At 46.6% G+C, this 24,832-nt stretch overlaps 3 protein-coding genes across 10 annotated transcripts; all 3 read left to right on the forward strand.

Annotated features, from left to right (window-relative positions):
- Positions 1 to 687: 687 nt before the first annotated feature.
- als2b (alsin Rho guanine nucleotide exchange factor ALS2 b) lies at positions 688 to 12,427 on the forward strand. 8 transcript variants are annotated; one of them, XM_057026442.1, is made up of 35 exons: positions 688 to 845; positions 1,197 to 1,273; positions 1,814 to 1,959; positions 2,276 to 3,213; positions 3,302 to 3,620; positions 3,730 to 3,904; positions 3,986 to 4,082; positions 4,206 to 4,283; positions 4,355 to 4,603; positions 4,886 to 5,057; positions 5,128 to 5,317; positions 5,407 to 5,472; positions 5,535 to 5,715; positions 5,788 to 5,919; positions 5,993 to 6,121; positions 6,217 to 6,240; positions 6,531 to 6,601; positions 6,779 to 6,845; positions 7,234 to 7,436; positions 7,508 to 7,573; positions 7,662 to 7,760; positions 7,858 to 8,022; positions 8,152 to 8,263; positions 8,689 to 8,766; positions 8,895 to 9,028; positions 9,099 to 9,263; positions 9,358 to 9,475; positions 9,607 to 9,764; positions 10,078 to 10,194; positions 10,269 to 10,445; positions 10,587 to 10,632; positions 10,793 to 10,854; positions 10,975 to 11,124; positions 11,361 to 11,457; positions 11,543 to 12,427. In XM_057026442.1, the coding sequence occupies exons 2-35, from the start codon at positions 1,254 to 1,256 to the stop codon at positions 11,579 to 11,581; spliced, it is 5,040 nt and encodes a 1,679-aa protein (XP_056882422.1). In that variant the 5' UTR covers positions 688 to 845; positions 1,197 to 1,253; the 3' UTR covers positions 11,582 to 12,427. The 8 variants fall into 8 exon arrangements, with proteins under 8 accessions (XP_056882422.1, XP_056882425.1, XP_056882424.1 ...); XM_057026445.1 differs by having other exon boundaries at positions 9,379 to 9,475; XM_057026444.1 differs by having other exon boundaries at positions 5,553 to 5,715.
- Positions 12,428 to 12,780: 353 nt separating this feature from the next.
- On the forward strand, positions 12,781 to 20,100 carry LOC130522285 (MAGUK p55 subfamily member 4-like). The gene is made up of 21 exons (XM_057026452.1): positions 12,781 to 12,973; positions 13,401 to 13,483; positions 13,573 to 13,694; positions 13,933 to 14,010; positions 14,088 to 14,171; positions 14,511 to 14,642; positions 16,262 to 16,343; positions 16,425 to 16,510; positions 16,598 to 16,672; positions 16,749 to 16,945; positions 17,091 to 17,149; positions 17,246 to 17,263; positions 17,329 to 17,370; positions 17,554 to 17,568; positions 17,834 to 17,875; positions 18,022 to 18,192; positions 18,382 to 18,462; positions 18,551 to 18,644; positions 18,805 to 18,913; positions 19,054 to 19,188; positions 19,387 to 20,100. Exons 2-21 carry the CDS (start codon positions 13,420 to 13,422, stop codon positions 19,576 to 19,578), a joined length of 1,878 nt encoding a protein of 625 aa, XP_056882432.1. The 5' UTR covers positions 12,781 to 12,973; positions 13,401 to 13,419; the 3' UTR covers positions 19,579 to 20,100.
- Positions 20,101 to 20,400: 300 nt separating this feature from the next.
- LOC130523441 (transmembrane protein 237A-like) lies at positions 20,401 to 24,388 on the forward strand. The gene is made up of 13 exons (XM_057028785.1): positions 20,401 to 20,593; positions 20,786 to 20,821; positions 21,833 to 21,864; positions 21,954 to 22,042; positions 22,264 to 22,377; positions 22,452 to 22,545; positions 22,638 to 22,795; positions 22,863 to 22,989; positions 23,083 to 23,274; positions 23,344 to 23,417; positions 23,619 to 23,706; positions 23,795 to 23,916; positions 24,062 to 24,388. The coding sequence occupies exons 1-13, from the start codon at positions 20,576 to 20,578 to the stop codon at positions 24,124 to 24,126; spliced, it is 1,209 nt and encodes a 402-aa protein (XP_056884765.1). The 5' UTR covers positions 20,401 to 20,575; the 3' UTR covers positions 24,127 to 24,388.
- The last annotated feature ends 444 nt before the right edge of the window (positions 24,389 to 24,832 follow it).

Raw genomic sequence — 24,832 nt, forward strand, 5'->3', positions numbered from 1 at the left:
CTAATTCAGGACCTGCTAAAAGTTTCCAACCAGGAAAGGCTGGTTGGGTAATTTGCAAAATATGTTTCATTTTCTGGATATAAAAAAAACCCCAAAAGCAACAAGAAAATAGACACATTTCCTTTTTTTAACTTCCGATATTAACGGCTAAGTAAAAGTAAAACAAAACCTTGTCCCCCTGGAGGACTGAGAACCGACACCAGCATCTCTGTGTCCTTGTTTGGCAGACATGCAGGTCCACGTTCTTCAGACCTAAGGACTCCAAAGTGTCTCAGAGATCAGCTGTTGGATGTCTGCAATTCTGAAGTTCTGTGTGTGTGTGTGTGTGTGTGCGAGAGAGAGAGAGAGCGATATTTGTCATGGTGTTGAATTTATTATTTCTGGAACTCTCCTGACCACTACTGTACTTCAAGTCGAGCTACAGAGAAAACTATGCCTGTGACGTCATTGTCTTGTCGAACAACGACATAATTTGACACAATAATCGTTTCATTTCTTTTTGAATGAAATTGCACAAGAACATTGTACAAAAAGCCGAGATTCTATCGAATGTTTTTCACATTTGCAAACACAATAACATAATATCCATACATCCATCTCAACGGTGGTTGAGAACAAACGCGCCCGATCATCACCCAGTTGACGATCTTCGGCTGCAGTCTGTGGGGCTGCCTTGGCGGGCAAGATAATGGCCGAGCATCACACTGTTGACGATCTATGGCGGCAAGCTCCGAGTCTGACGCGAATTATTTATCCAGCTTGTAACAGCTCAACATCGCAAACGCTAAATGTCTGGCTCCACTTTCTTGTTAAGCGCTTCCGACAGTGACGCGAAGAGGACCTTGGTAAGAAATGTCCATATAAATGGCCAGTCAAACCAAACAGACAGTCACGTTTGTAGCCCCGTTGACAGACGGCAGCGTTGGCTAATGCTAACAGCGGCTAGCAGGGTAGCAGCCAGCTGCAGAGGCGTAAACATGGGAACGCTCGTCAATCACCAGAAAATAGAGCCGCAGGAGCCGGTCACGCAGAGACAAGTGGCATATCATTTGACATTTCTTAATTCCGAGTCGATTTTCTAATATTTGTGTCCTTCAATCGAGGCTATTAGACTTGAGGTCAGCTAAATAATAGAAGTTATGAAGTAAACAGCTTTGACTGTCTTCTCTGATGATCATGGCGTGTTTTGATTGCAGGTCTGTGTAAAGTCCTGTATGTCAGTATGACATGCTGATAGAGGATCAGCCCCCTCGATGGAAACCCAGAGGAAGAGGTCAGTGTGTTCAGGGTCCTCTGGAAGGTTTTCGCTGTTTCTAGGCTGGATGTGGCCAACATGTGATGTGGCCCCCGGCTCATTTCTGCTTTCGCTCGCTAAACTTGTGCTTCTCCCCAGGAGGAAGCGGGACACCACAACTGAACGAATCTGCTGCACAAACATTTAATCGTTTTGCATTTGTTCTCTCCAGTCTTTTTTTTTTTTTTAAACTTCAATCTTAAACTGAAGTCAGAAGTTCTTCTTATCAGGAGTGGTTTCTGTCCCTTCGCCCTCCCTTGTTTCCTTAGCACAGGCATTTTCTTCCACCATTTTGTGACATTTTCTTGGCTAAAATCTTTTCTTATTAATTACCGGTACTCTTATTCGAGACAGTGATGCGTTTAGGAGCTTCAGTGAGATTGGAATAGTTTCATGAATATTGTGCCTAATGGAGTCTTAATGTGTCACTCCCTCCCCCTGTGGACAGTGTGTCATTGTTTCTGGTTTTAAGCTGCTAACAGGCTTTATCTCCTCTGCTTGTTTTTGGATGGAACTTAGCTCTGGGGATGACAGCGGTGGAGAGCGAGGACTGCTCCACATCTGGAAGGGTTACTCATGCAGCGTCACACCAGAAAGGACATTACTGTCCAGGCCTGTCCTCCAGGTTGCACTGGGCACATATCACGGCCTCCTACTCGTGGAAGGTACCCTCTGTTCTTTTATAATTCTGGGTGTGAAATGTCTTACATTTCTGATTTCTGATTTCTTGGGCTTTTTAATTGATTCCAGCTGGAAAAAACTCAGTATAGTTACTGGAATACTGTATTTGAGTATAATCTTAGGGAGCTTAATGCCAATATTTACACCTTTTTCCTGCTTTAGAAATGTTTATTGTTATTCCTTTTCCTCTTTGAAAAGCAGATTTGTAAATTTACTTTGAGAATTCCACCTAAACACATTTCCGAAATAATATCTTTGGTTTAGCCAAAGTTTTACATTTGGAATAATTTTACATTCTAGGAGGACAAGTCTACAGTTTTGGTCAGTTGCCATGGAAACAGAGTCAAGGAGTGGTATTGGAGAAACTCACCCTGGAGAGTTCACTCAGCGGCCAGCAGGTCGTCGCCATCGCGGCAGGCAGCTACCACAGCGGCGCGGTGACAGACAGCGGTGGTGTCCACATGTGGGGGGACAATGGCTCGGGTCAGTGTGGCCTGTCCGGTCTAAAGACCATCCCCAACCCCACGCCAGTGGCTCTACTGGACCCAGCCGATAGTCTTCCACAAACAGTCCAAGTTCTGGAGCTGGCTTGTGGGGAGCAGCACACGCTGGCGCTGTCAGCCCAGCGGGAGGTGTGGGCCTGGGGCAGCGGCTGCCAGCTGGGCCTCAACACCACCATCTTTCCCGTGTGGAAGCCGCAGAGGGTTGAACATTTGGCGGGTCGTTATGTGCTGCAGGTTGCTTGCGGGGCTGAGCACAGTCTGGCCCTGGTTCGCTGCCTGGGCCAACAGGACGTCCAACATCCCCCTGTGGATAAATGCAGACAGTGCAACCAGCTCTTGTACACAATGACTGACAAGGAGGACCATGTCATCATCTCCGATTCTCATTATTGTGCACTTGGTGTGGAACACAACAAGGAAGAGGCTGCATTGGAAGCGTTCACTCCTACACGGCCCATCAAAACGTCACCCTCAGAGCCAGCTCTCCCCTCCCAAACTCCAAATACCTCTCAACCACAGATGCCAGCGTCTGCTGGAGGTGCCGAAGACTCCAGTGACCCTCAGCTGGAGGCGGAGAACTCTGGGCCAGACTCGGCTCAGTCCGGAGGCAGTGTTGTTCCGGGCCTGAGGAGTTCTCTGTATCCTGATGAACAGGCTGTCAAAGACTACCTAAAGAAGCTGTCGGACAACATGCAGGCCAAGCACGAGGTGAAGAGCGGTCTGCATGCTCTGCTGGTGAGCGACGGTCTGTTGCTAACAGCCATAAAAAGGCAGGCATTTGGTTTTTGTTCATTTGATTAATTCCGCTCTGTGTTTCCTGCAGCCATCGACAAAAGGTCTCACTGCTTCCACCCCGAGCTCCATGCTCAACAACCTGGTGGCGTCCTGCGCTTCAGCCGTGGGGGAACGAGTTGCCTCCACCTATGAGGCGCTATCCTTAAGGAAGATGATGAACTTTTACCTCCCGTCTGGAGCGGTCCGAACAGGTTTGCCAGTGGGATTCATCCAGAATAAAACAGGGGAGCCCCTCTGGCAGGATGACTCAGTACAGGCTAAAAAGAGCTCAAGCACGGGGGACATCCATGAGGAAGATGGTGAAGGTCTGCGGCGCCGCCTGTCTCTCCCAGGACTCCTCTCACAGGGTGACTTGTAATTTCTTTTTTTTGCTCTATTGTTACAAACACTTTTTTACCTATAGCCCTCAAATAGTGACAATAGTGAGTAGCCTTATTTCTGTTTCCGTACACGCAGTGTCTCCACGGCTTCTGAGGAAAGCCGGTCGTCACAGGATGCGTACAGGTGCTTTGATTCCACTGGAAGGTGTGCTACCTGAAGCACAGGAGGTTTTTCCTAGCCTGCAGACGGAGGTGTGGACCTGGGGACGCGGAGAGCATGGACAGCTGGGCCAGGGAGACTGCCTGCCGAGGTATGAGAAAGATTGTCTTTAACCCCCTCCCCAACTGCACGGGACTAAGGCGTTGGAAAATAAGTGTGTTGATGTGTGTAGGTCCCAACCGCTGTGCATCAAGAGTCTAAACAATAAGGAGGTTGTTCAAGTGTCGGCTGGTGCTCATCATTCCCTCGCTCTCACTGCGCAGTCAGAGGTGTGTGTTCAATTTGCTTGTGACCCAAGGGGGGGAGGGTATGCAGATGAGCTCAGGGATGATGACGGCTGATTACGCCTGTCTAGAGACGCAACATCAATCTCTAAGGGATTTTCTGTCCAGGTGTTTTCATGGGGAAACAACAGCTGTGGTCAGCTGGGACACATGGAGTCACCCAGCACCGTCCCCCGACTGGCAAAGGTGAGAATCAAAAGCGAGGTCACTCCCTGGTCAGAAAGAACATATTGAAGTGCGATTGCTGTCTTCCCCAGCTCTCAGAGGGCATCCGAGTCTGGGACATGGCTGCTGGAGAGAAACATACACTTCTGCTTGCTGACGGTGACTGCGTTCAGCCGATCATCTATTACAGTGGACAGCAGGTGAAGGAGGGGGAGGAGGAGGTGGAGGAGGAGGTCTGCACCAAAGAGCAGCATCAGTTGGAGGCAGGAAAGGAGGAGGAGCAGCTGGTGGAAGGAGGAGGCTACACCAAGCAGCCTGTGCTGCTGCCATTCTGCATGAATGTGAGACCACAGCAGCTGATAAACTCCTCTTCTGTGACCGTGCATCTGTGTCATTTAGGTCCAACACTCCGATTGCAGGAGTTGAACAAGAAGATAAAAATAGCAGGAATGGAAGTTAATAGTTTTAATAGAGCAAGTTCTCAGTCGCCCTGTGGTGGTAAAAAAAAAACCCTACGGGAATAAACACGCGATTAAAGATCTTGATGTGATGAGGATTGAATCTTTTTGCCTCTGAGGGGCCTCGCAGCAGACACGGTCAGTTCGGTTTTCCTCTTGTTCCAGCTGCGATACGTGAGCAGCGTGTTTGCGGGCGGCCAGCGGTGCGCAGCGCTGTCCGACAGGAACGTGATGGGCTTCATCGCCAGCCTCCACGAGCTGGCGTCTTCCGAGCGGAAGTTCTACTGGAGGCTGTGCAACATCAAGACGCAGATAATACGGCCCTTACTGGAGCTGGGTGAGACTGTCAGGTCCTCAGAATCATCCCAGACAGAATCAGAACGTCTCATCTGCCGGTTCCTCTGCAGAATCTCTGAGTTCAGCCCTGGGGAAGGTGGCCCTCGGGCTCCTGCAGACACTGGCAGGCCGCTTCAGCCTCTTGTGCCACTTGACAGGGCAGCATGCCAGCAGCCTCACCGCTAACGTTCGCCAGAGCCGGAGCGTGAGGAGCCTGCTGGTTCTCGACCACACCAGCCTCTTCCTTGACTCCTACTTCCAGTGAGTGCAGCAGGTTTGGGAGTTTCCTCCTGAAGATTCTGTGTGTGTGTGGATATTTCTGCCCTCAATTGTCTCATGTCGTTCCTCAGATACTGCTGTGCTGTGGGCAACCTACATGCGATGGGAGGCTTCCAGATTCTCACCAAACCGTCGCTGTGAGTTTAATATTTTTTTGAATTTGGAAACCCCGCGAAACACAGTTTTGGATTTATTGCAGAAGTAAATGTTTTTCCAGCGATTTCTTTGGGAAGAGTCCCGAGCTGCTTCAGAGGCTGTCGGAGTGCAGCGAGGACAACATCTCCATGGTTGACCTCCTGGTGGCCCTCTTCTACCTCCCGACTCAGCATCTTCCAGAATACAGCCGGCTGCTGCTCAAACTGGCCACCTGCTTTGAAGTGGTGGGTGATGCTGGTGATGTCACGAGAACAAGTCTTGTAACGCAGCGATAATATTAGATTTTCTGCGCTCAGACGTCCCCCGAGTACCAGAGGCTGCAGGACAGCTCCTCTAAGTTCGAAGCTTTGGCTGTCCAGCTGAAGAGGAGGAGAAAAGAGGTTGAATACACATTCCATTTCTGGAAGAGCTTCCCTGGCAAGATGACGGTAAAGTTACCTGGGCACCACGTCCAGCCGCGCTGCCCGCACACGTAGATGACGGTTGTTGTCGTGTCGGCAGGACTCGCTGAAGACGCCTCATCGCCGGCTCATCTGTGAGAGCAGCAACAAAGCTCTGACCCTGCAGAATGCCGGCAGATTTTCCGTCAACTGGTTCATCCTATTCAATGACGCCCTGGTGCACGCACAGGTGAGCGGCGCACCTCCGCACGCTCCAGCTTTGGCATGTCACACTTCTCTTCTTCTCTGCTTACACCTTTGATGTGCTCTCCTCCGTGCTGTCAGGGTGTGGTGCCTTCTAAAAACCTTGTAAGTATGCAGCCAACTGCCATTTGGACTTCACCTCCGTCTCTCTCGCTCTACCTGTCTCCGTCTCTCTCCCTTTTGTTCTAATATTCTGTCATTTTAATCCCATTTTATTCTCCTTTTTCCTCCGTGCATCCTTGTATTTGGTGTCAAATTTTCCCTTTTTACTGTTTTTGAGGTCTGTTTTACTTTATTTTTAGTCACTCCAATTATTCATTTATGGCAAAAATCAAATATTCAAACTATTGTCTGTCTGTCTGTCTTTCTCCCTCTCTTTCTTTCTTCACCCCCAGTTCTCCACTCATCACGTGTTCCCTTTGACCACACTGTGGGTGGAATCCATCCCAGAAGAAAACACTGGCCAGTAAGTCTGCTCAACCACAGAAAATAAATGTTTGACATAAGTACAGAATTAGAATTAATTTTGGATTCGTTCATGATGTATTTTAAAGGAAAGTAGAAATGTTGTTGTAGGGTTTGGGTTGTGTGGACCACATGTTGTCGCTCTGATAGAGAGACCCGTGTGTGTATTTGTGTGCAGATATGGGCTGAAGGTCATCACACCAGAAGAGACCTTCACCCTGCTGGCGTTGTCCCCGATGGACAAGGTAAATACACAATCCTGTCTGTATATATATGCTGGAATATTTGGACAGAGGATCATCACTATTAACCTGACTGTGGTTTTGAGGGTATGATGAAGACTTTGTACAGAATTCATGGATTTGTCTTCATATGTCTGTTTCTGCTCATCGTCACTGAGAGCAGATTATAGATGTATACAGCTCAGAATTCATCTTCTGCTCCTGTCGACGGTCACAGCATCAGGAAACAGCAGACATTCCCGCTCATGTCAGAACCATGTTGGCCAAATGATCATCAGCCACATTTTTATCTTCATCATTCTTATCCAGCTTGTTTCATCTGTTCCAGACGGGACGGTTCTCAGTCTGAATGATCAAAAGGTCTAAGAACTGCATCTGTTTTGGGTTCCAGACCAAGTGGCTTCGCTCCATTCAACAGGCGGTGGATCAGGCCTTGAGCGGCTCAGGGCAGGACGGGGCGCCTGTCATCACCGGCTTGGGCCAAAGAGTGGAACCTCCTGTCTGCAGAACTGCATCGTACACCTTTTACAAGGAGGGACGGCTGAGAGACGCCACATACGAAGGAAGTTGGTGCGCTGGAAAACCCAATGGAAGGTTGGACTGGCACGCTCGGAGATAACATTCAGTTGAAAATATGGAATATTGAGCTGGATTGGTTGTTTTAGGGGAGTGTTAAAATGGCCTGATGGGAGAATATACACTGGGACATTCAAGAATGGCTTAGAAGATGGGTGAGCTTCTATCCATTATTATTCTCTTTGCTGCATCAATGTTTACAACAAGCACAGGCTGCTGATTCGGTCTTGTTTTTCAATGTAGGTTTGGTGAATTCATCGCTCCCAATAAGACGCTAAGCAAGAGTGATTTCTACGAAGGTCACTGGAAGGATGGCAGGATGCACGGCCTTGGAACGTACAGGTAAGCAGCTTTAGAATGGCGGCTATTGGGTAAGGTGCAGATGTGTGTCCTCCTCCAGCACTTTTATGTTGAACAACTGTCCTGTGCGTGTCTGCAGATATGCGAACGGTGAAGTCTACGACGGATCCTTTCAGGACAACATGCGACACGGTCACGGCATGCTCCGCAGTGGCAAACTTAACACATCATCCCCCAGTGTCTTTATTGGCCAGTGGCTCCAGGACAAGAAAGCCGGCTATGGAGTCTTTGATGACATCACAAAGTATGTTTGCTACAACCAGCAGCGGAGTTGCTGAAATGCTTTTTAAATGTTAAGATTGTCTGATCTAAACGACTATATGTTGCTGCACAGGTTGCATGTTTCAACACTTTTTATGTGTTTTCCTTCCAGAGGCGAGAAGTACATGGGCACGTGGCAGGATAACCAGCGGCACGGCACCGGCGTTGTGGTCACTCAGTTTGGATTGTACTACGAAGGAACCTTCAAAGAGAATAAGATGATGGTACCCTGCCTTCTTCCTGCTTTTAATGAGGGGACCCTTTCTAAAAAAGCAGAAAATGCATTCAGATGAAAAATGTGTCAGAGAAACAGACAAATGTGTTACAGTGTGGAAAACGTGCTCGGAGCACTTTGAGGACGCCTTGTGAGCCGCTCTGGCTTTACCAAGCATGAGGTTGTGACCGCCTATTTAAACTAAGTGCTGACTATCAGTGCAGAGAAAAACCTAGAAGAATCTGTCTAAGTCAAGTACGGGTTGATACAACAGCATGTCAAAGAGTGCCGACCACATTCTTAATGGACAGATAATGTGTTGTCAAGGAGCTCCAGATTTTGCTGTTGTTGTTGCTGATGATGAAATGAAGCATAAAGTTTGATCCTCTGCATGAACAGTGACCTCTGCTGACCAGGCGCTAACACTGTTTTTAGGGCACGGGTATCCTGGTTTCTGAGGATGACACCATGTACGAGGGCGAATTCTCTGATGACTGGACTCTCTCTGGAAAGGTGAGCAATGGACCCAGATTAAATCCCAGATTAAATGTTTAATGTCCAGCACCCTGAATATCCTGTCCTATTAAAGAAATGTCATAAAAAACGTATACATAATATTCAAGCGCGTCCCGCTCACGTAGGGTGTGCTGACCATGGCGAACTCTGACTACCTGGATGGCTCCTTCAGCGGCGAGTGGGGCTCTGGCCTCAAAGTGACAGGCTCTTACTTCAAACCACACCTGTTTGACACCGACAAGGACAAGGCCCGTCCCCTGTGAGTGTGCAGAGATCCAAACTGTACAAACCAAACAACCTTCCTCATTTACCTGTGTGTGATGCGGCAGGAAGCTGGGTCGTCTGTGTGTGTGCGCGGAGGAAAAGTGGCGGTCTGTGTTTGAGGAGTGTTGGAGCCAGCTGGGCTGTGAAGAACCCGGGCAGAGAGAGAACCAGAAAGCCTGGGAGAACATTTCTGCAGCCCTCACCAGCAACCGCAAACACATCCAAGACAGGTAGTCCGACTCTTCCCGTCCACAGGGAAATGCTGCTAAAGTCCTACCTGTGTGGTCGTTCACCAGTCTATCTTAAATGTGATTTGTGTCCCAGTCACGATATGTTTTCTCGAAGTCAAAGCAAGCTTCTGGAGAGCTTGGAGGTCATCCCCCGTCACTCTGGACCAATCACCGCTGAGAGATACGACGCCATCCGCCTCTACCTCATCAAGGTGAACCGACCAACCGGGGCCGACTTTTAGAAATGTGTTCAGTGACCGTCAACACCAAAGCATGAAGGAACATCAGCAATGTTGTGAGCACAGTTCGGAAGTATTCACCTACTTCTGGTTTCAACCTCCAGGCGTGCGACACCCCGCTGCACCCTCTCGGTCGGCTGCTGGAGACTCTAGTCGCGGTCTATCGGATGACCTACGTCGGTGTTGGAGCGAACCGCCGACTGTTACCTCAGGCCGTGAAGGAGATCAAGTCTTACCTGAACCGAATCTTCCAGATTGTCCGGTAGAGAGATTCAAACTGATTTCATCTGGTTTGTTTTTTTTAAGGACTGGGATGTTATTTAGTAAATGTAAAGTTAAAACTGTACATGCTATTTGTTGTCTGTAACCATAACTATGCATGATGAACACACGCAACAGAAAAAGTCTATAGTAAACGCCAGTGGTTGTTTGGCTTTTTGAGGAGGCGTCTCATCCAGGGTGACCACGCCTCTCGCCCGAACGCGGTTGGGATCGGCTCCGCCCCCAGCAGAGCAAAAGTGGTTAGAAACTGGATGGATGGGAACAAATCCTAAACATCAACACCTTCTCTGTAGGCTTCTTTTCCCAGAGCTGCCAGAAGAAGGCAGTCTAATTCCAGATGTGAACACCAGCGTCCAAGAGCAGAGAGAGCAAGACGCATCTGATACTCCAGTATTGGCAGCAAAACCAGGGTAAATACTGGTGGGGATGAGGGCTGGAGGCCTTGGTGCTCCTCAGAGGTCTTTAAAGAGCTGGTCTTTCCCAGGGTTGTGGTGAGCGGCTCTTCTCTGCTGCTTCCTATCCTGTTGCCTCGGCTCTACCCACCACTCTTCACGCTCTACGCTCTGGACAGTGAGCGTGATGATGACGTGTACTGGGACTGTGTGCTTCGCCTCAATAAGCAGCCTGACCACGCCCTGCTGGCCTTCCTGGGTGTCCAGCGGTACGTTACCAGTCTCTAAAAATCTTCTTCAATATAGCTTTTGCATGTTTTCTACATGAATGAGAACAACAACTGAAATCCTGGAAAGAGTAAAAAATATAGCTTTATTATTGAACTGGAAATGTTTCCTTTTCCCATCAGGAAATTTTGGCCTGTCTCCATAGCAACACAGCAGGAAAAGCAGCAGGTAGGAATTCAGCTCAGGTGTTAATCTGGAAAACAAATTGGGGACGTTAGAGGATTTTATGGCTTCATTGTATTGTGGTATTAGGGCTGGAAATAAAACAGTCTGTCTTGTGTGTGTGTGTGTGTGTGTGTGTGTGCCCGTGCACCTGCCCGTGCTCCAGGTTCTGTCCAGCACCAAAGATCTCTGCTTCTCCTCGGCTGTGGAAACTCTTCAGCAGATCAGGTTTCCGATTTATTCCGATTCTGTTGGTGTGCAGTGTTGGACAAGCAGCCCCCAATAGTCACATTCACATTGTGTGACCCAACAACATGTCCCAAAAGTCTCTTTGCTGTTGTTTTTCAGTACGACGTTCACGCCATCAGACAAGCTGCAAGTGATTCAGCTCACCTTTGAGGAGATCACACAGGAGGTTCAAACCCTGCTGAAGCAGGACTTCCTGTGGTCAATGGATGACCTGTTTCCTGTTTTCCTCTATGTGGTGCTGCGTGCACGGTCAGCAACCCCCCTAAAAGATAGTTGAAACTAAGATTTTTCAAAAAAGAGACTAATAAATGACACGTGTTTGAAGCACTGGACAGCAAAGATAGGAAAAAGAGAAGATTCTCACTTTGACTCCCACACGTGTCAAAGATTTGTCTTCAATGATTTACTGATAAAGATCTGATTTCTTTGTGATCGTTTAAATCAGATCTAGAAGTTTTGCTGAAAATGTTTCATTTGGTCCTCAGAATCAGGAACCTGGGGTCGGAGGTCAGTCTGATTGAAGACCTGATGGACCCCTGTGTCCAGCATGGCGAGCACGGCATCATGTTCACCACACTCAAGGTGTTGTAACAGGGTTTCTGTTGACATGACGACGGCACCGTTTCACCGTTTACATGCATGAACGCAGGATTCTGCTGTGTTTCAGGCTTGTTACTACCAGATTCAACACGAGAAGATCACGTAAAGTCCCCCTCAGCCCTGCCGTCACGGCCACTCGGAAGCGGAGGATGGTAACAAGCTGCAGGCGGCCGCTCTGAAGACACGCCCACTTTAATGACCTCGTAACCACGGACTTGTGAATGTTCTCAGACTTGAGATCTGTTGAGTATTTTAGATCTGACATGAAGGTTATTGTGAACGAGATGACGTCTGTTTTTGAGCTGCGTTTGGTTCGTAAAGTCTGTCTGAATGTTTAAGGTACGAGTTTCGTACATCGTGCTGTGATATGAATCAGAGTATTGTAGTAATTATGCTCACTTCAGTATTTGTTCATGTTGAGTACGATTCAGAGAGTACAGTTATTATTCTAGAGCTTCAAAACCTTATTTTTTTTAGATTTTATTTTCGTTGTGAATCCAGGGAGGAAAAATCAGAATGTTTGTTGTAATGTTCAGAACTTTGATGGGACAGCGACGCAGATCCACTCAGAAGCGGCTGCAGGTGGCGCTCCAACAGAACCCGGCTTCACTCTCCCATCGTTTCTCTGCACCATCTGTTGATGCTTTTAAAACCATTTCTGAGAGCTCATGCAGGTTATCTGAAGGCTTAGACGGATGAATGAGCTCTTTACTCCTTTTCTGATTGTCCGGCTATAAAAAGGTGGGATCACAGAACTCTCAGTTTAACACATTTTTTTCCTGCTAAAACGGACAGAACCGTTTTTAAATCGTTTTTGCCACACTGGCATTTTTACACTGACTCGGAACACGCGAAGCACGCAGCGTTTAAAGTGACGGGTTTGGTCCAAGACTTTTATTTCTGTCAGGTTGAATGTGACGCAAAAATAAACCTGCTATGGGTGGTGATAGTTCCTCCGTCTCTTTTTATTTCATGTTTTTTTGCCACATAAAACAGTGTTCCTCCGTTTATTACCTTTACCTGGTAACAGTGGCGCCTCCAGCTGCTGAGCGGCGGATGATGGAGATGAAGATGAAGCGCTCACAGCGACTCTTCTTAATTTCGTGTTCGTGCAGGATCGAAGTTGCGTTTCAAAAGACGACCTGCGAGGGAAAAAGTTTGATCTGCAGAGGATTTCTCTGGATCCTCGCGACGATGCGTCCTAATTCAACAGCATCGGGGAGCGACTGAGTTGAGTTTGACCTGGAAACCTGCATCTTTTCCTCCTGCGTGAAAGAGTTAAGACGATTTGGCGGCAGAGGAGAAGGCCAGGCGGTGAGGGGGGGAACCGGCAGCCACAGCCTGCAGCTCACTTGTCCTGGGATTAAGCGGGATCTGGAGAGATTACAATCCGCACTCTCCTGTTCTGGCAGCTCCATGCAATCGTTGGTTTGTTCGGCCTCTCTGGAGCGCTTCAGTTGTCGTCACCGCTGATTTCTGCAGGAGCTCACCGGCAAAGGTAAGATTTGGGAAAGAGGCTGTGATGAAGATGACGATGATGACTGATGGGGACATCAGAGATATCAGAATCCTCCCTCATCTGTAATTACAGGAGCCTCCACGTTTCTTTACGCTTGCGATGGGAGATTATGGTGCTGTCATACTGAGATACACTAGAAAAGAAAGAGTCTCACTCCTAGCTTGGTTTAGGGAAGTTACATATTTAAGGGTTTGCAGACATTCGTGTATTTGTGCGTGTGAAAAAGGTTATTTACATGTTTAGAGCGTGTTAAACAGATTTCCACAGCAGTGACGTGCTGCTCCGTCACACCGTTTCTGGTGTTTTCCCGTTTTTATAACATTTAGCGGTCTAAATAATTTAAACATCAGTCAATTTGTGATGCAGATTCTCCGGCGCACTCTCAGGGTTTTTCGTGTTTTTGCAGATTGAAGGTCAGAGGTCAGATGACCATGAGGCAGGCAGCTGAAGCTCAGCTGTTAAACCCCCACTGTGACCTGGGGGAGGAAGGTCAGTGGCTGCCTGACACCTCTGCTGAGATCTGCTGCCAGAATTACAGTGTGTGTGTGTGTGTGTGTGTGTGTGCGCGCGCGCTGCAGGTCTCCGTCAGATCCTCACAGATGTGATTGAGGAGGTGAGACAGTCTATCAGTCTGGACATCGATGGAGGAGATGTGGTCCACAGTCTCCTGAACGCCTCGTGGCTGCAGTCACTGCTCAAGGTCTGTCATCGCCTTTGGGGTTGTTGTTTGTTGTTGTTGTTATTCTTGTTAAATTTGCAGGTTCCCCTGGGTTCACGGCCTCAGAAATGTAAACTAGAACCATCCTTTCTTCTTCACTGTGCTTTTGCTGCAGCTCTTCTCGTGTTGTTCTTCTAAAAAAGAACGTGTAGTCATGGTAAATTTGTTGGTCAGACTGCTGAAATTGGACCTTCTCACACCGCGACCTTGTGTTTCTAAGGTATATGAGTGTCTCCAGAGGTTCCTGGGGGACTCTCCAGCACCGGTGTTGAACAATGCTACAGGAGTTTTGTTTCAGGTGACGCTCACACTCATCTTTCATTTTGTTGCTTCTGTTCATGTTTTTTTAAATCATCTGGTTTGTGGCTGCTGCAGCTGCTGATCGATGTCAGAGCGTTACAGGCCTGCTCGGAGGATGCCAAGGAACTCTGCCATCTGCTGAGACAGCCCCACCTTCAGGTCAGGAGAATGGTTGCATTTGAACTTTTCAATATGAAAGAGCTCGGAAAAAAAGATGCAGCATAAAAGAGTTTTGAAACCCTCCAAATTCAGTAAATCTGTGTTTTCATTATAAAAAAAGACCCCTTTCTTTGTTTTTCTCTTCTGGGAAGCACATGGGAGTCAAAACACCAAAAATAACTTCAAAACTTGACCAAAATAGAAAAATAAGAGTACTGTAAACTCAGATTTGGTGTTTTACCTATTGAAACAGTTGTAAATATCTTTAAAGATTAGTTGACAAGCTAAAATAGAAGATGGGCTGTGGGTTAAAAAGCAAGACTTCCCAATGTTTCACAGGCTCTCCTCTCAGCTCACGATACGGTGGCCCAGAGGGACTACGGTCCTGTTCTGCCTCCGATGCCTGATGAGCTGCCAGATGATGAAGAGGCCACCAGGACGGTGTGTCTGGTCAAGAACAATCAGCCTCTGGTGAGCAAGAGGTCACACAGCAAATAAAGGTTTCAGCTCCAGTCAGATTGGATCGATTTTTATCTAATGTCTGATCGCCTCGGTGCTCTTTTTATGTTCATTGTCGTGATGATCAGATGAGAGCTGATGTTTGAATTTATCTCCTGCCCTTTGATTAATTTAATTCTGCATTTTGTTTCTTGGCAGAAGGATTTCACAGGTGAAATCTCTTTTATTCTGACTCCGCCTCCTCATTTCGCCACAGGGTTTAATAATTAAATATACCTGCTGGAACAAGATTAGGAAAATCTCTTTTTTTTTTTAACCAGCAGTTTCTCCGCCTTTTAATTTCAACATTTCCTTCGATCAGAGAGGCAGACTGCCGGGTGGCTCGTCCCACAGTCACTGGGACACCCTGAGACGTCTGACCCAGCAGAAAGTCCGTCAGACCGGTGCATTTAGGGCCAGCTCTCGTGTCAGGAATTCCCGGTGTCGCATTCGTACGGGCAGCAACTCTCCGCCGGGGTCGGCAGAAGCACTTTGGCCACGCCCCCTCCCCTGCTGTAAGCCAATTAGCAAAAGTCCTGTCGGTCATAAGAGCAGTCAGTCTTCCAATCTGATCTGGGATCAAAGCCTGAACCGGTCCGCACCTTTGATGTCTGGCTCTGTTCTGATCGGTGAGAAAAGCTGCTCGCCTGGGTCTTTCTTTTCTCCCATTTTTCATTCGTTCTTACGGATGTTTTTCTTTTTTCAGACAACATTACGACAGAGCTTGACCGTGGAGATGAAGTCCGACGTGGGACGTCTCCCGCATGTCTCCATGTTCCATGCTACTCCAGCGTACCTCGGTGCTGCCTGACAGCCTTGCCTCCAGGGCCTCGAACTTCTCATGTCCACACTGCTCCTCCGAGTCCCAGGCAGCTTCCTCGCATGGCCGCCTGCGTGCAGCTCACCAAACAGGCCAGTTTGGATGAGCTGAGGACCACAGTGCAGCTGGCTGCCACCTCTATGGAGAGCAGCATCAGAAGCATCGAGGTGCTTGGTGACAAGATGGCCGCCACCACGGAATGCCTGTCGGACACAGTACACGACAGCTGCCAGGCCTTGGACCTCCTCACACGGGCGGTGGACCAGCTGCAGTCCGTCCTGGCTGGCTCCCAGAGTCAGATTCTGGTGAACCAGAGAGACGGCACCGCCCAGGAACTTCCAGAGAACCAGCAGGAGCTTCTCTCCCTGACCCATCAGTCAAGATGTTCTGGGCGTTCCAAGGAAGCACCGGCCAGGACTCAGAGAACCAGCTGGTCAACTGGGAACGCCAACAGGAAACCAAATTCCAGCTGAGTTCCAGAAGAGGGAGGAAGGGTGACCTGAAACACGGGAGGGCTTCTTAAAGAACCAACCTTTGGGTTCTGATAGTGGAATCTGATCCTGCAGACGCCTGCAGCGGTACTGACGTTCATGTTCCGCTTTTTTCCCATGGCAACCTTTCATTTTCCCCTCTCAGCTCACCTGCCACATCCATTCGTTCCTGTGTTTGATTGCTTCATCTTCATTTCATGAATCAAAGATCCTCGGTTGGTCCGATGCGTGGCTTGGTTTGAGTTCCACAGGTTTGTCTTTTTTTCCTCCTTCTGTTCCAGGGAGCAACGATAAAGAGACACGAGATCACCGGGGAGATTTTCATCGCCCGCGTGATTCACGGCGGTCTGGCTGATCGAAGCGGTGAGCTGCCACCTGGAGCGTCCTGTCCCGCTCGCCGTCTCTCTGCTTCGTCGTTTTAATCAGGAGAATCATCTTTTTTAGGTCTGCTGCACGCAGGGGACAGAATCATCGAGGTGAACGGTTTCTCTGTGGGTGGGATGGATCCTGAGCAAGTCATTCATGTTGTGGTAAAAATAATAATGAATAATTATAATAAAGGCATTGGACCGGGTGCTTTGTGTCCCCTAAATTGGATTTGGATGTCTCTTAACCAGCAAGCGAGGTCACAGGGTACCATCATGTTCAAGGTGGTTCCCATCACCGAGAGGCCGGTTCACCAAGAGATGATGGTAGGTCGTCCTCCCCGCCAGCTGCTTCAATCCACTTGTTCCATCATCGTCACGCCTTTCTTGACCGGCTCCTCAGCTGTACGTCCGGGCCATGGTGAACTACAACCCGCAGCAGGACCCGACCATCCCGTGTGCTGACGCCGGCATTAGCTTCAGTAAAGGCGACATCCTGGAGATTGTGGACCAGACGGACGCTCTCTGGTGGCAGGCCAGGAAGCTTCCCAGCGACGCCTGCTGCGCCGGCCTCATCCCGTCGTCCAGTCTTCTCAAACGGTGCGAGACGCCTCCAACCACGCAGGAGATCCGAGACATGTTTGGAGTTGTTATAAAAGCTTCTGGCGCTTTTTTGGAAAAACAAAGATAACACGCTTTTACCTGTGACACGGTCTAACGAAGAACTCTTTTCTGTTGCCAACAGGAAGCAGAGGGAGCTGTGGTGGTCGCAGCCTTACCTGCCTCACGCCTGCATGCATATCTGTAAGCCCCGCCTCTCTACTTCAGCCCAAATGTCAATCACAGGCCCAAGGCCACGCCCACTCAGTAGTTTTTCATTGTCTTTCATGCTAACTGAAGTGAGCACGGTCGAGGAAGGTAAGCACAGGTTTCTGCGTCTGAGATTTTTCTAGTCAGAGATGAAACTCTATTTGTTCCTGCAGAAGAAGATTTGATGGCTATCGACGACAAATTTATGGAAGCAGGTAAAACCTCACCTTTCGTTTTAGTAACTGTGGAGTTTTGAGGCTTTTCTCACTGTCTGTTTCCTCCGGTCAGACGAGGAGACGTTTGAATCTGGTAGGGAAGTTCCCTGATGTCAAGCATTCATCCTTTTCACAATTACTGAATCTTTTTTTCCCCATCTAAACTCATCATCAAACCCACAGATGAGCTCAGAGAAGGTGAGAAAACCCTGGAATTGAGTTTCAAAGTCTTTAAATTTCATGTTTTCATTGTTTTTGATCAAACAAATATAATTGCTCAGAGGTTTGTTCTCCCCTTTCATCCTTTATGTACAATTCAACCTTCTGTGTCTCTCCTGTTATCAGCAAATATTGGATCAAATAAGTGATCAGATGTTAATCTTTAGGACTCCGTATATGCGGCGCAGTTGATGACACTTGTACGTGTGAGAGTTTATATTTGCTTCCCTTCATCTTTAACCAGAGAACGACGATTTCAGCAGCAACTCTGAGGGCATCTTCTCAGGTACGTCTTCGCCTCCAGCTCCCATGATTAATCACTAGAAAGTGACACACTCACTTTTCTAGAACGTTCGTTGCATCTTTTCTGTGGAATTTTATTGGGTTTGTTGAGGTAAAGCCTGATAAGAACCTTTTTGAATTCTCTGTTAGCTGGTTTCAGGCGCAGCCTTCGTCTGTGTCGGCGGCGGTTTTATAGCACCACTCAGCTACCCGGCCACACCCGTTGCCCCAGCAACTGCAGCGCTCTGAACGTCCCCTATGAGGAGGTAGTGCGCTACCAGCGCCACCCACACGACGCTCATCGCCTGATTGCTCTGCTGGGTACGGACATGTCAATGTTTACTTCCTGTTTACTTCCTTTTTAATAACACAGTAAATCCCTGATATGGCTGAAGCCATCTTGGACTGATGATGTCATTTGTAGCCAGATGTTCACACAAGCCGGTTCAGATTTATGAGGTTGTCAGAAAAGTTGCCATGATTTTTTGCCATGTTTTTGCCAACTCTCAGGTCCGTCTGGAGTGGGAGTGAATGAGCTGAGGAAGCGCTTGATAGAAACGAACCCTCGCCTCTTCCAGGGGGCGGTGCCTCGTACGTATCGCCACTTTGAGACTGAATCCACTGGAAATCTTGAATCGCTGTGTGACTGTGATTTGCTGAGGCTTTTCCAAACTTCCAGATACCACCAGACCGCCAAAAGGTTACGAGGAGCCGGACAGAGATTATCACTTCACCAGTAGAGAGATCTTTGACAGCATGATTTACAAGAACAGGTGAGTGGGCGCCTCCTCGCTCGCCTCCTGTGTGTTTGACGCCTTATTGGGAGGAAGGCCGAGTCCAATGACCTCGTTTCCCCCTCATTTAAAAGACTAAAGCCACATTTCAGCTGATTCTCCTTCAGATGACTGGTTGAAAAAAAAGTATGTTCGGCAGGTTTCTGGAATATGGTGAATACAAAGGAAATCTGTACGGCACCAGTATCGAGTCAGTGAAAGATGTTCTGAGCAGCGGCAAGATCTGCGTCATTGATATTGAGCCAAATGTAAGTACGAGACAGAGGTGTTGTCATGGTAACCCTTTCTGATAGTGGTCCCACAACAGTGAAAGGTCAAAGATCATTTTAAATCGATCATTGGGGATCACTCCATCGCCATCAAAACCTTGTATCTGTATCTGTGTCAGGCCATTCAGGCAGTCAGGACTCACGAACTGAAGGCCTACGTCATCTATGTGAAGCCACCGACACTGGAGCGCCTCAGGGAGTCCAGGAAAACTGCCCACATCACCACCACCTATTATGTCAACCGCCCATTCCAGGTGAAGTTCACCATTGTTTAGAAAGGACACAACCTGCTCACAGCAGTGGTAACATGTGGCTGATCTTTCCAGTTTTTATATTTTACAAAATAAAAGCACATATTTCATCAATGGTGATTTTCAGAAAGCATAAATTCTAATCTATTTTCCGTGGTTTCTGAATCATCTTATTGATTCCTGCTCATGAACTACCAACAGGACGAAGACTTGCAGGAGATGGAAGCAGCCGCTCAGAAGATCGAGTCTCAGTATTGGCAGTTCTTTGATCACGTCATTGTGAATGATGAGCTGCAGGACACGTGCGCCCAGCTGCTGACGGTAGTGAACAAATCACAGGATGAGCCTCAGTGGGTCCCCACCAGCTGGATCCGACCCAACACCCAGCTGTGAGATGGACAGAAAGGGAACCCTTTACAATGTTAAAACTGTTGAAATGGGTTTATCCTTGCATCAGCTGCACAGTGATTTATTTCATGTCCAAAAATTAAATTATTCCTGAGAATGTTTCTCAATGTCAATACTTCCCTGACACACAAATATTTCCTTTATTATTAAGAAACTTACCAGAAGTTTGTTTCTACTTTGATATTTATGTCATCTGGCTTCACTTGAAGAATGTGTGTTTTCTTTTCTCTATTTCTCCATGTTCGTTTCAGTGTTGGTGACTAGTAATATAACAATTAGAATTCTACAGTAATTACAGAATTTATTGTCATTAGTTCCCTGGGAATACATTTGAAATTTTTTTCATAATGTTGTAATTATGGGTTTGTATATGCCTTAGTATGTTTTCATTGTTGTTTTCTGTGATTTTTAAAAATATATATTTTATTTACTGGTCACAGATGTGTTTGATATTGGCACTCTCCTTTCCTCCTCCTCATGTAATAATTATAACAACAATTATTATTATCGTTGTTGTAGTGATTAGTAGAATTATTTTGAATTCGGTTGTCTATCTTTATAAGCAGCGACAGGGGGCGCTGTTGATCCTAACTTCCTGATTGCAGACCGCGGATATTCAGAAGAAGAAAAGCTCACAGGAGTCTTTTATTTTGCGAATAACAATTGCGAACAACAAGTTTCCACGAAAGTTGAATAAGGGTACACAATATTTCTCTAAAATGTAATTAATGAATTATTACTACCATCATCATTATTATTGGTGTGCTTCCACCGAAGAATTCCCCTGGGTATGTCCTATTATTTTGAAGGTGAAAGGAAGTCGATGGTTGTAAACATCCGTGCGCGTGCTCCGTGTGTGCAATTCTGTAGCAAAAAGTAAAATTTGGCTTCAGATTTATTGATTGTGTACATAAATGTGTTCGACAACCAGAAGACATTTAGGTGGACGAATATCCAAACGTGTCGTTTGAAGAGAATCTTTATGGACACGGGATTAAAGGTCATTTCATTTCTCTCAGCATTTCCTGCTAGCTTAAATGAAGTCTTTCATTTTTCAATTCTAAGTGATTTTGAGGGAGAATTCTAACTGTTGCGTAGCTTCAGAGATGCCTTTAATCACATATTCGGAAAAGAGGGTGTCTTGCTCATAGATCTTCTTTGTCTTTTTTTGTTTGTTTGTTTTCGTGGACAGAAAATGCGACCGAGGGAGCTCCCGCCGTTGCCACCGGTGAGTTGTTACTCATTTATTACACGTGAGTTCATGAAACAGAGCGAGGCTTTACTTTATGTCTTTTGAATCGTCTACTTCAATTAAAGGACGTTTCAGTGAGTTGGGTTTTATATTCATTTCCGCGCACGTCAGTATGAGGAAATCTGTGAGACACTAAGACAGGTTGGTTTGACCTCTGCACCGAGTAATCCTCATCCGAGCAGGTGTATTAGCAGAGATTTAGCCCAGGATTTAACATTCATGGTGCTATTCTGCTTCTGTCAACACAGAATCCACTGTTAAACTGGGATGGTCAGACAGACGGTGGTAAGGTTTTAATATCTCACAGGCTTCGTTTGTATTGAAGCTCAGTTAGTTGTTAATGTACGTTCAAACCTTTTTTGGTCTAGATCTATAAAAATGTCTATTTGATGCAGAAATTTTTTCCAACTTGTGACTTTCTCTGGTGGAATCTGAGATTCACGATGATTTGTTTCGTGGGCACCGTTGATTATGTGTAAATGTGTTCTGTTCCGTTCTTATACTGTGTAACAACAAAAGGAGGTAATGACTGAACCGGGATGGCTTATGGCTGTTACAGCTTGTGGCTTGTTTGGATCATAATAGCTGTATCGATTAGTTTGACAAATAAAAACAACAATAATCAGTATTTTGAGATTTCCTATAGTCACATCCACATTTTTTTTATTCCAGCCATCATAAACATGGTAGAATCTAATATCTGTGTTATTTATGTTTAAAAAAGTGTCCTGTATTTTAGAGAAAATGTGTGAATTTCCATGTTAAATCATTCATCATCAGAATTCTTCATCATAATTTCTGTAAAAATAACAAGCTAAAACAACAAGGGTAATTGTTTAGTCATGAAGTGATTTTTAGTAGTTTGGCACTTTATTCAGAAATTAATAATGATTCCTGCTGGAATCAGTATTGTTTTTAATTAAGCTTAAACCCTGTCAAGTACTTTAGACCCTGCTTGTAACCGATTTTTCTATTTTGTCTCTTCAGCGGGGACAAAAATCACTTCCCACCATGCTGAGGTAAGTCCACATTTTCCCTCTAATGTCCACTTAAATGATGACGTCTGTGCTCACCAGATTTTATTCTTTGTTATCATTAAAACGTGAAGTCAGGGTGCAGCTGGCGTGTCACAAAGTGACGACGCTGACGTCGCTGCAGCCAAACACAGGAAGAAAGTGAAGAGAGATGACTCTGAAGGTACGTAAAGCAGAGACCGGGGATTTTACTGAAGTTATTAACTCCAACATTTGTTGTTTTAGTGAGAATTTTCTCAAGGAAAGAAATCAAAAACTTTTTGTCCATTTTGAAATCAAACCTTCATCCAGTGTAGAAATGCTAAGAGTTAAATAAAATGAATACTTTTTAAACCAATGTAGTAATTAATTGCAGCCAATCATCAGACGTACTGTTGCTCTCAGACCAGGACACGGAGATGGGCCGACTCAGCAGCCGGACGGAATTCACCAGAGACTCTTCGACAGAGGCGCCGCTGGAGAAAAGGAGGAAGAAGAAGAAGAAAACCGCAACGATAGGTAATTTGACATGTCGAAAGTTTTTATTCAGATCAAAGAGCAGAGAGACAGAATGTGTGGATTGATGCGTTCAGACCTTGACAACGACCAAGCAGATCTGGTGAGTGAAGACGCGGCCAATCGGGCCGCAGACGGAGAGGGAGTGCTCAAAAAGTCACGGAAGAAAAAGTAAGAAGTGTGATCAGCTGATGAAAGAGAATAGCTGGGACATGTTTAGGGTATTAAAATTGAAATGTGGTCCTCAACTTCTTAACCTTCAGAAGGTCAAAGGTGATGGAGTCGCAGCTTCCTGATGAATTGGACATCGAAGATGATGATGTCATCACAGACACACCTCCTCCTATGCCGCAGCATCTGGCACTGGGCCCAAGTCAGGGTCAGAGCCAGCCATCGGCGAGGTTCTTTGTAGAGAAGAACAGTGAGTAACAAGTGAGAACGTCACTCACGGATGGTTTCACATGCTAAATGGGATTGTTTGCGTGCAGAGCGTTTCCAGCCTTCTGACTGGAGGAAAACCAGCGTCCAAATGGACAACATGGCTGACCTCCAGCAAGTTCCGCCGCCTGCCTGGACCACCAGAGATGTTTCTGTGAGAGTTCACGAAGGCTTCAGGTGGGCATAAACACACGTCAATGACAAAAATGAACCCTCTCCCCCAATGGAGGCGTTTAAGTTCTGGTTGAAACTGTCACATTGCTGATTCAGAGTGATGGGTTTGTACTGTCACGGCTTTCTGGCGGGCTTCGCCATGTGGAACGTAGTGGTGGTGTACATGCTGTCGGGCCAGCACCTCACCACTCTGACCAACCTGCTGCAGCAGTACCACGGCCTGGCGTACCCCGCCCAGTGTCTGCTCTACCTGCTGCTGGCTGTCAGCACCGTGGCCGCCTTCGACAGGTAAACAGCAAGTTGGCAGCGCTGTTGTCCCGTCTGCGTTTGTGTGAAGTTCTGCTGATGTGTTCTCAGAGTCAATCTGGGCAACGCGTCTCTGGCCCTGAGGGAGCTGATCACGCTGGACGCTGTCGCCCTCGCCGCTTTCTGTGAGTCCACGTTTGATCATCTGCTCCTAAAATCTGATTCTCTTTGATCAAAATGGAACTCATTTTAGAGACAAATACATGTGAATGTTAAATATTAAATTCATTAGGTACATTAGCGTTCCGATCTTCGATGAGTACTGAATATTAATATTAGTGTTTGCACATGATCTGAGGTTGAGTTGATGGCTTGGGTTTTTCCAGTGTATTTCTCAGCGCTGATTCTCAGTCTGAGCCAGCAGATGACCAGCGATCGGATCAACCTGTACGCCACCTCCAACGCTACACTGTGGTGAGAACCTGCCTGCTCCTGTCAGATCTTCACATCTCTCACGTCCAACTGCAGAGCTTCGCTCAGGTTCTGTTTTGTTCTCCTGTAGGCCTCCAGGCTCAGAGCACCAGGTTCTGAACCCATGGGTAACTATTAACCTGGTGGTGGCGCTGCTGGTCGGCGTGGCCTGGATCTTCATTGGCTTCAGACCTGAGAAGGACTTCACTGAAGGTCAGTGGGAAGAGACAACTTCTGATTTTCGGACTTTGGAGCAGAATGGAATCAGGAGTTCAGCAATGATATTCCAGCCTGGGAGCAGCTTGGATTCTTTTCTTACATGGAATGTTTGAAGACAGTTTTTCTTCTTCCTCCTTAGGATATCTGATGACCATGGAGATCGATCCTCCTAAACCAGAGGACAAATCCGAAATGAATGCCTGATGAAAGCATTTGTTAGTTTTTGGAATTTTGCTACTTTTTTGTACAGTTCTGACAGGAAAACTGTGAATGTGTTGCTGGCCAATTTTCTGTTTTAAACTATTCATACATTTTTATTTATACATTATCATACCTCAGTTTCATCCAGCCAATTAAATAATGTCTGTGTTCTACTTTGAGGCAGTTAAATATTAATTTGATGCCGCATCTCGTTTCTACTGTAAATACTGAGCGTTATGGAAGACAAATAAAGCTAAAACATTCACATGTGTTTTGCATATGTTTTATTCTCTATAGATGGAGATTACTGAGGTTAAAAAACAGATTTGTCAAGTTAAATTTTAATAACACAATTATCAACAAATCTCTGGGTGGAAGAGAGTTTTCAAGGTTTCTATATCTCTAATTAATAATCTATTCAGTGTGGTTCTGTTGTATTTTTTCCCACGTTTTTACTCTATTGGTTTCCAACCAGCAGCTTTTGACATTTGAGGAAATTTTCCAATTATTTTGCTCTGAGTTTTATTATATTGATCGTCAATATGAGAATTTAATCTTAACCTCCATCGTCATTGAACTTCGATGTGTAACCTGACTCCAAGTCGACGTCGATTCTCTCTGGGATCCATTATCCGGCATCGATTCTCTCTGGGATCCATTAGTGCGACATCGATTCTCCCTGGGATCCATTAGTGCGACATCGATTCTC

The sequence above is a fragment of the Takifugu flavidus genome, chromosome 3 (genome assembly GCF_003711565.1).
Source record: "Takifugu flavidus isolate HTHZ2018 chromosome 3, ASM371156v2, whole genome shotgun sequence".
In the NCBI taxonomy this organism is placed as follows: domain Eukaryota; kingdom Metazoa; phylum Chordata; class Actinopteri; order Tetraodontiformes; family Tetraodontidae; genus Takifugu; species Takifugu flavidus.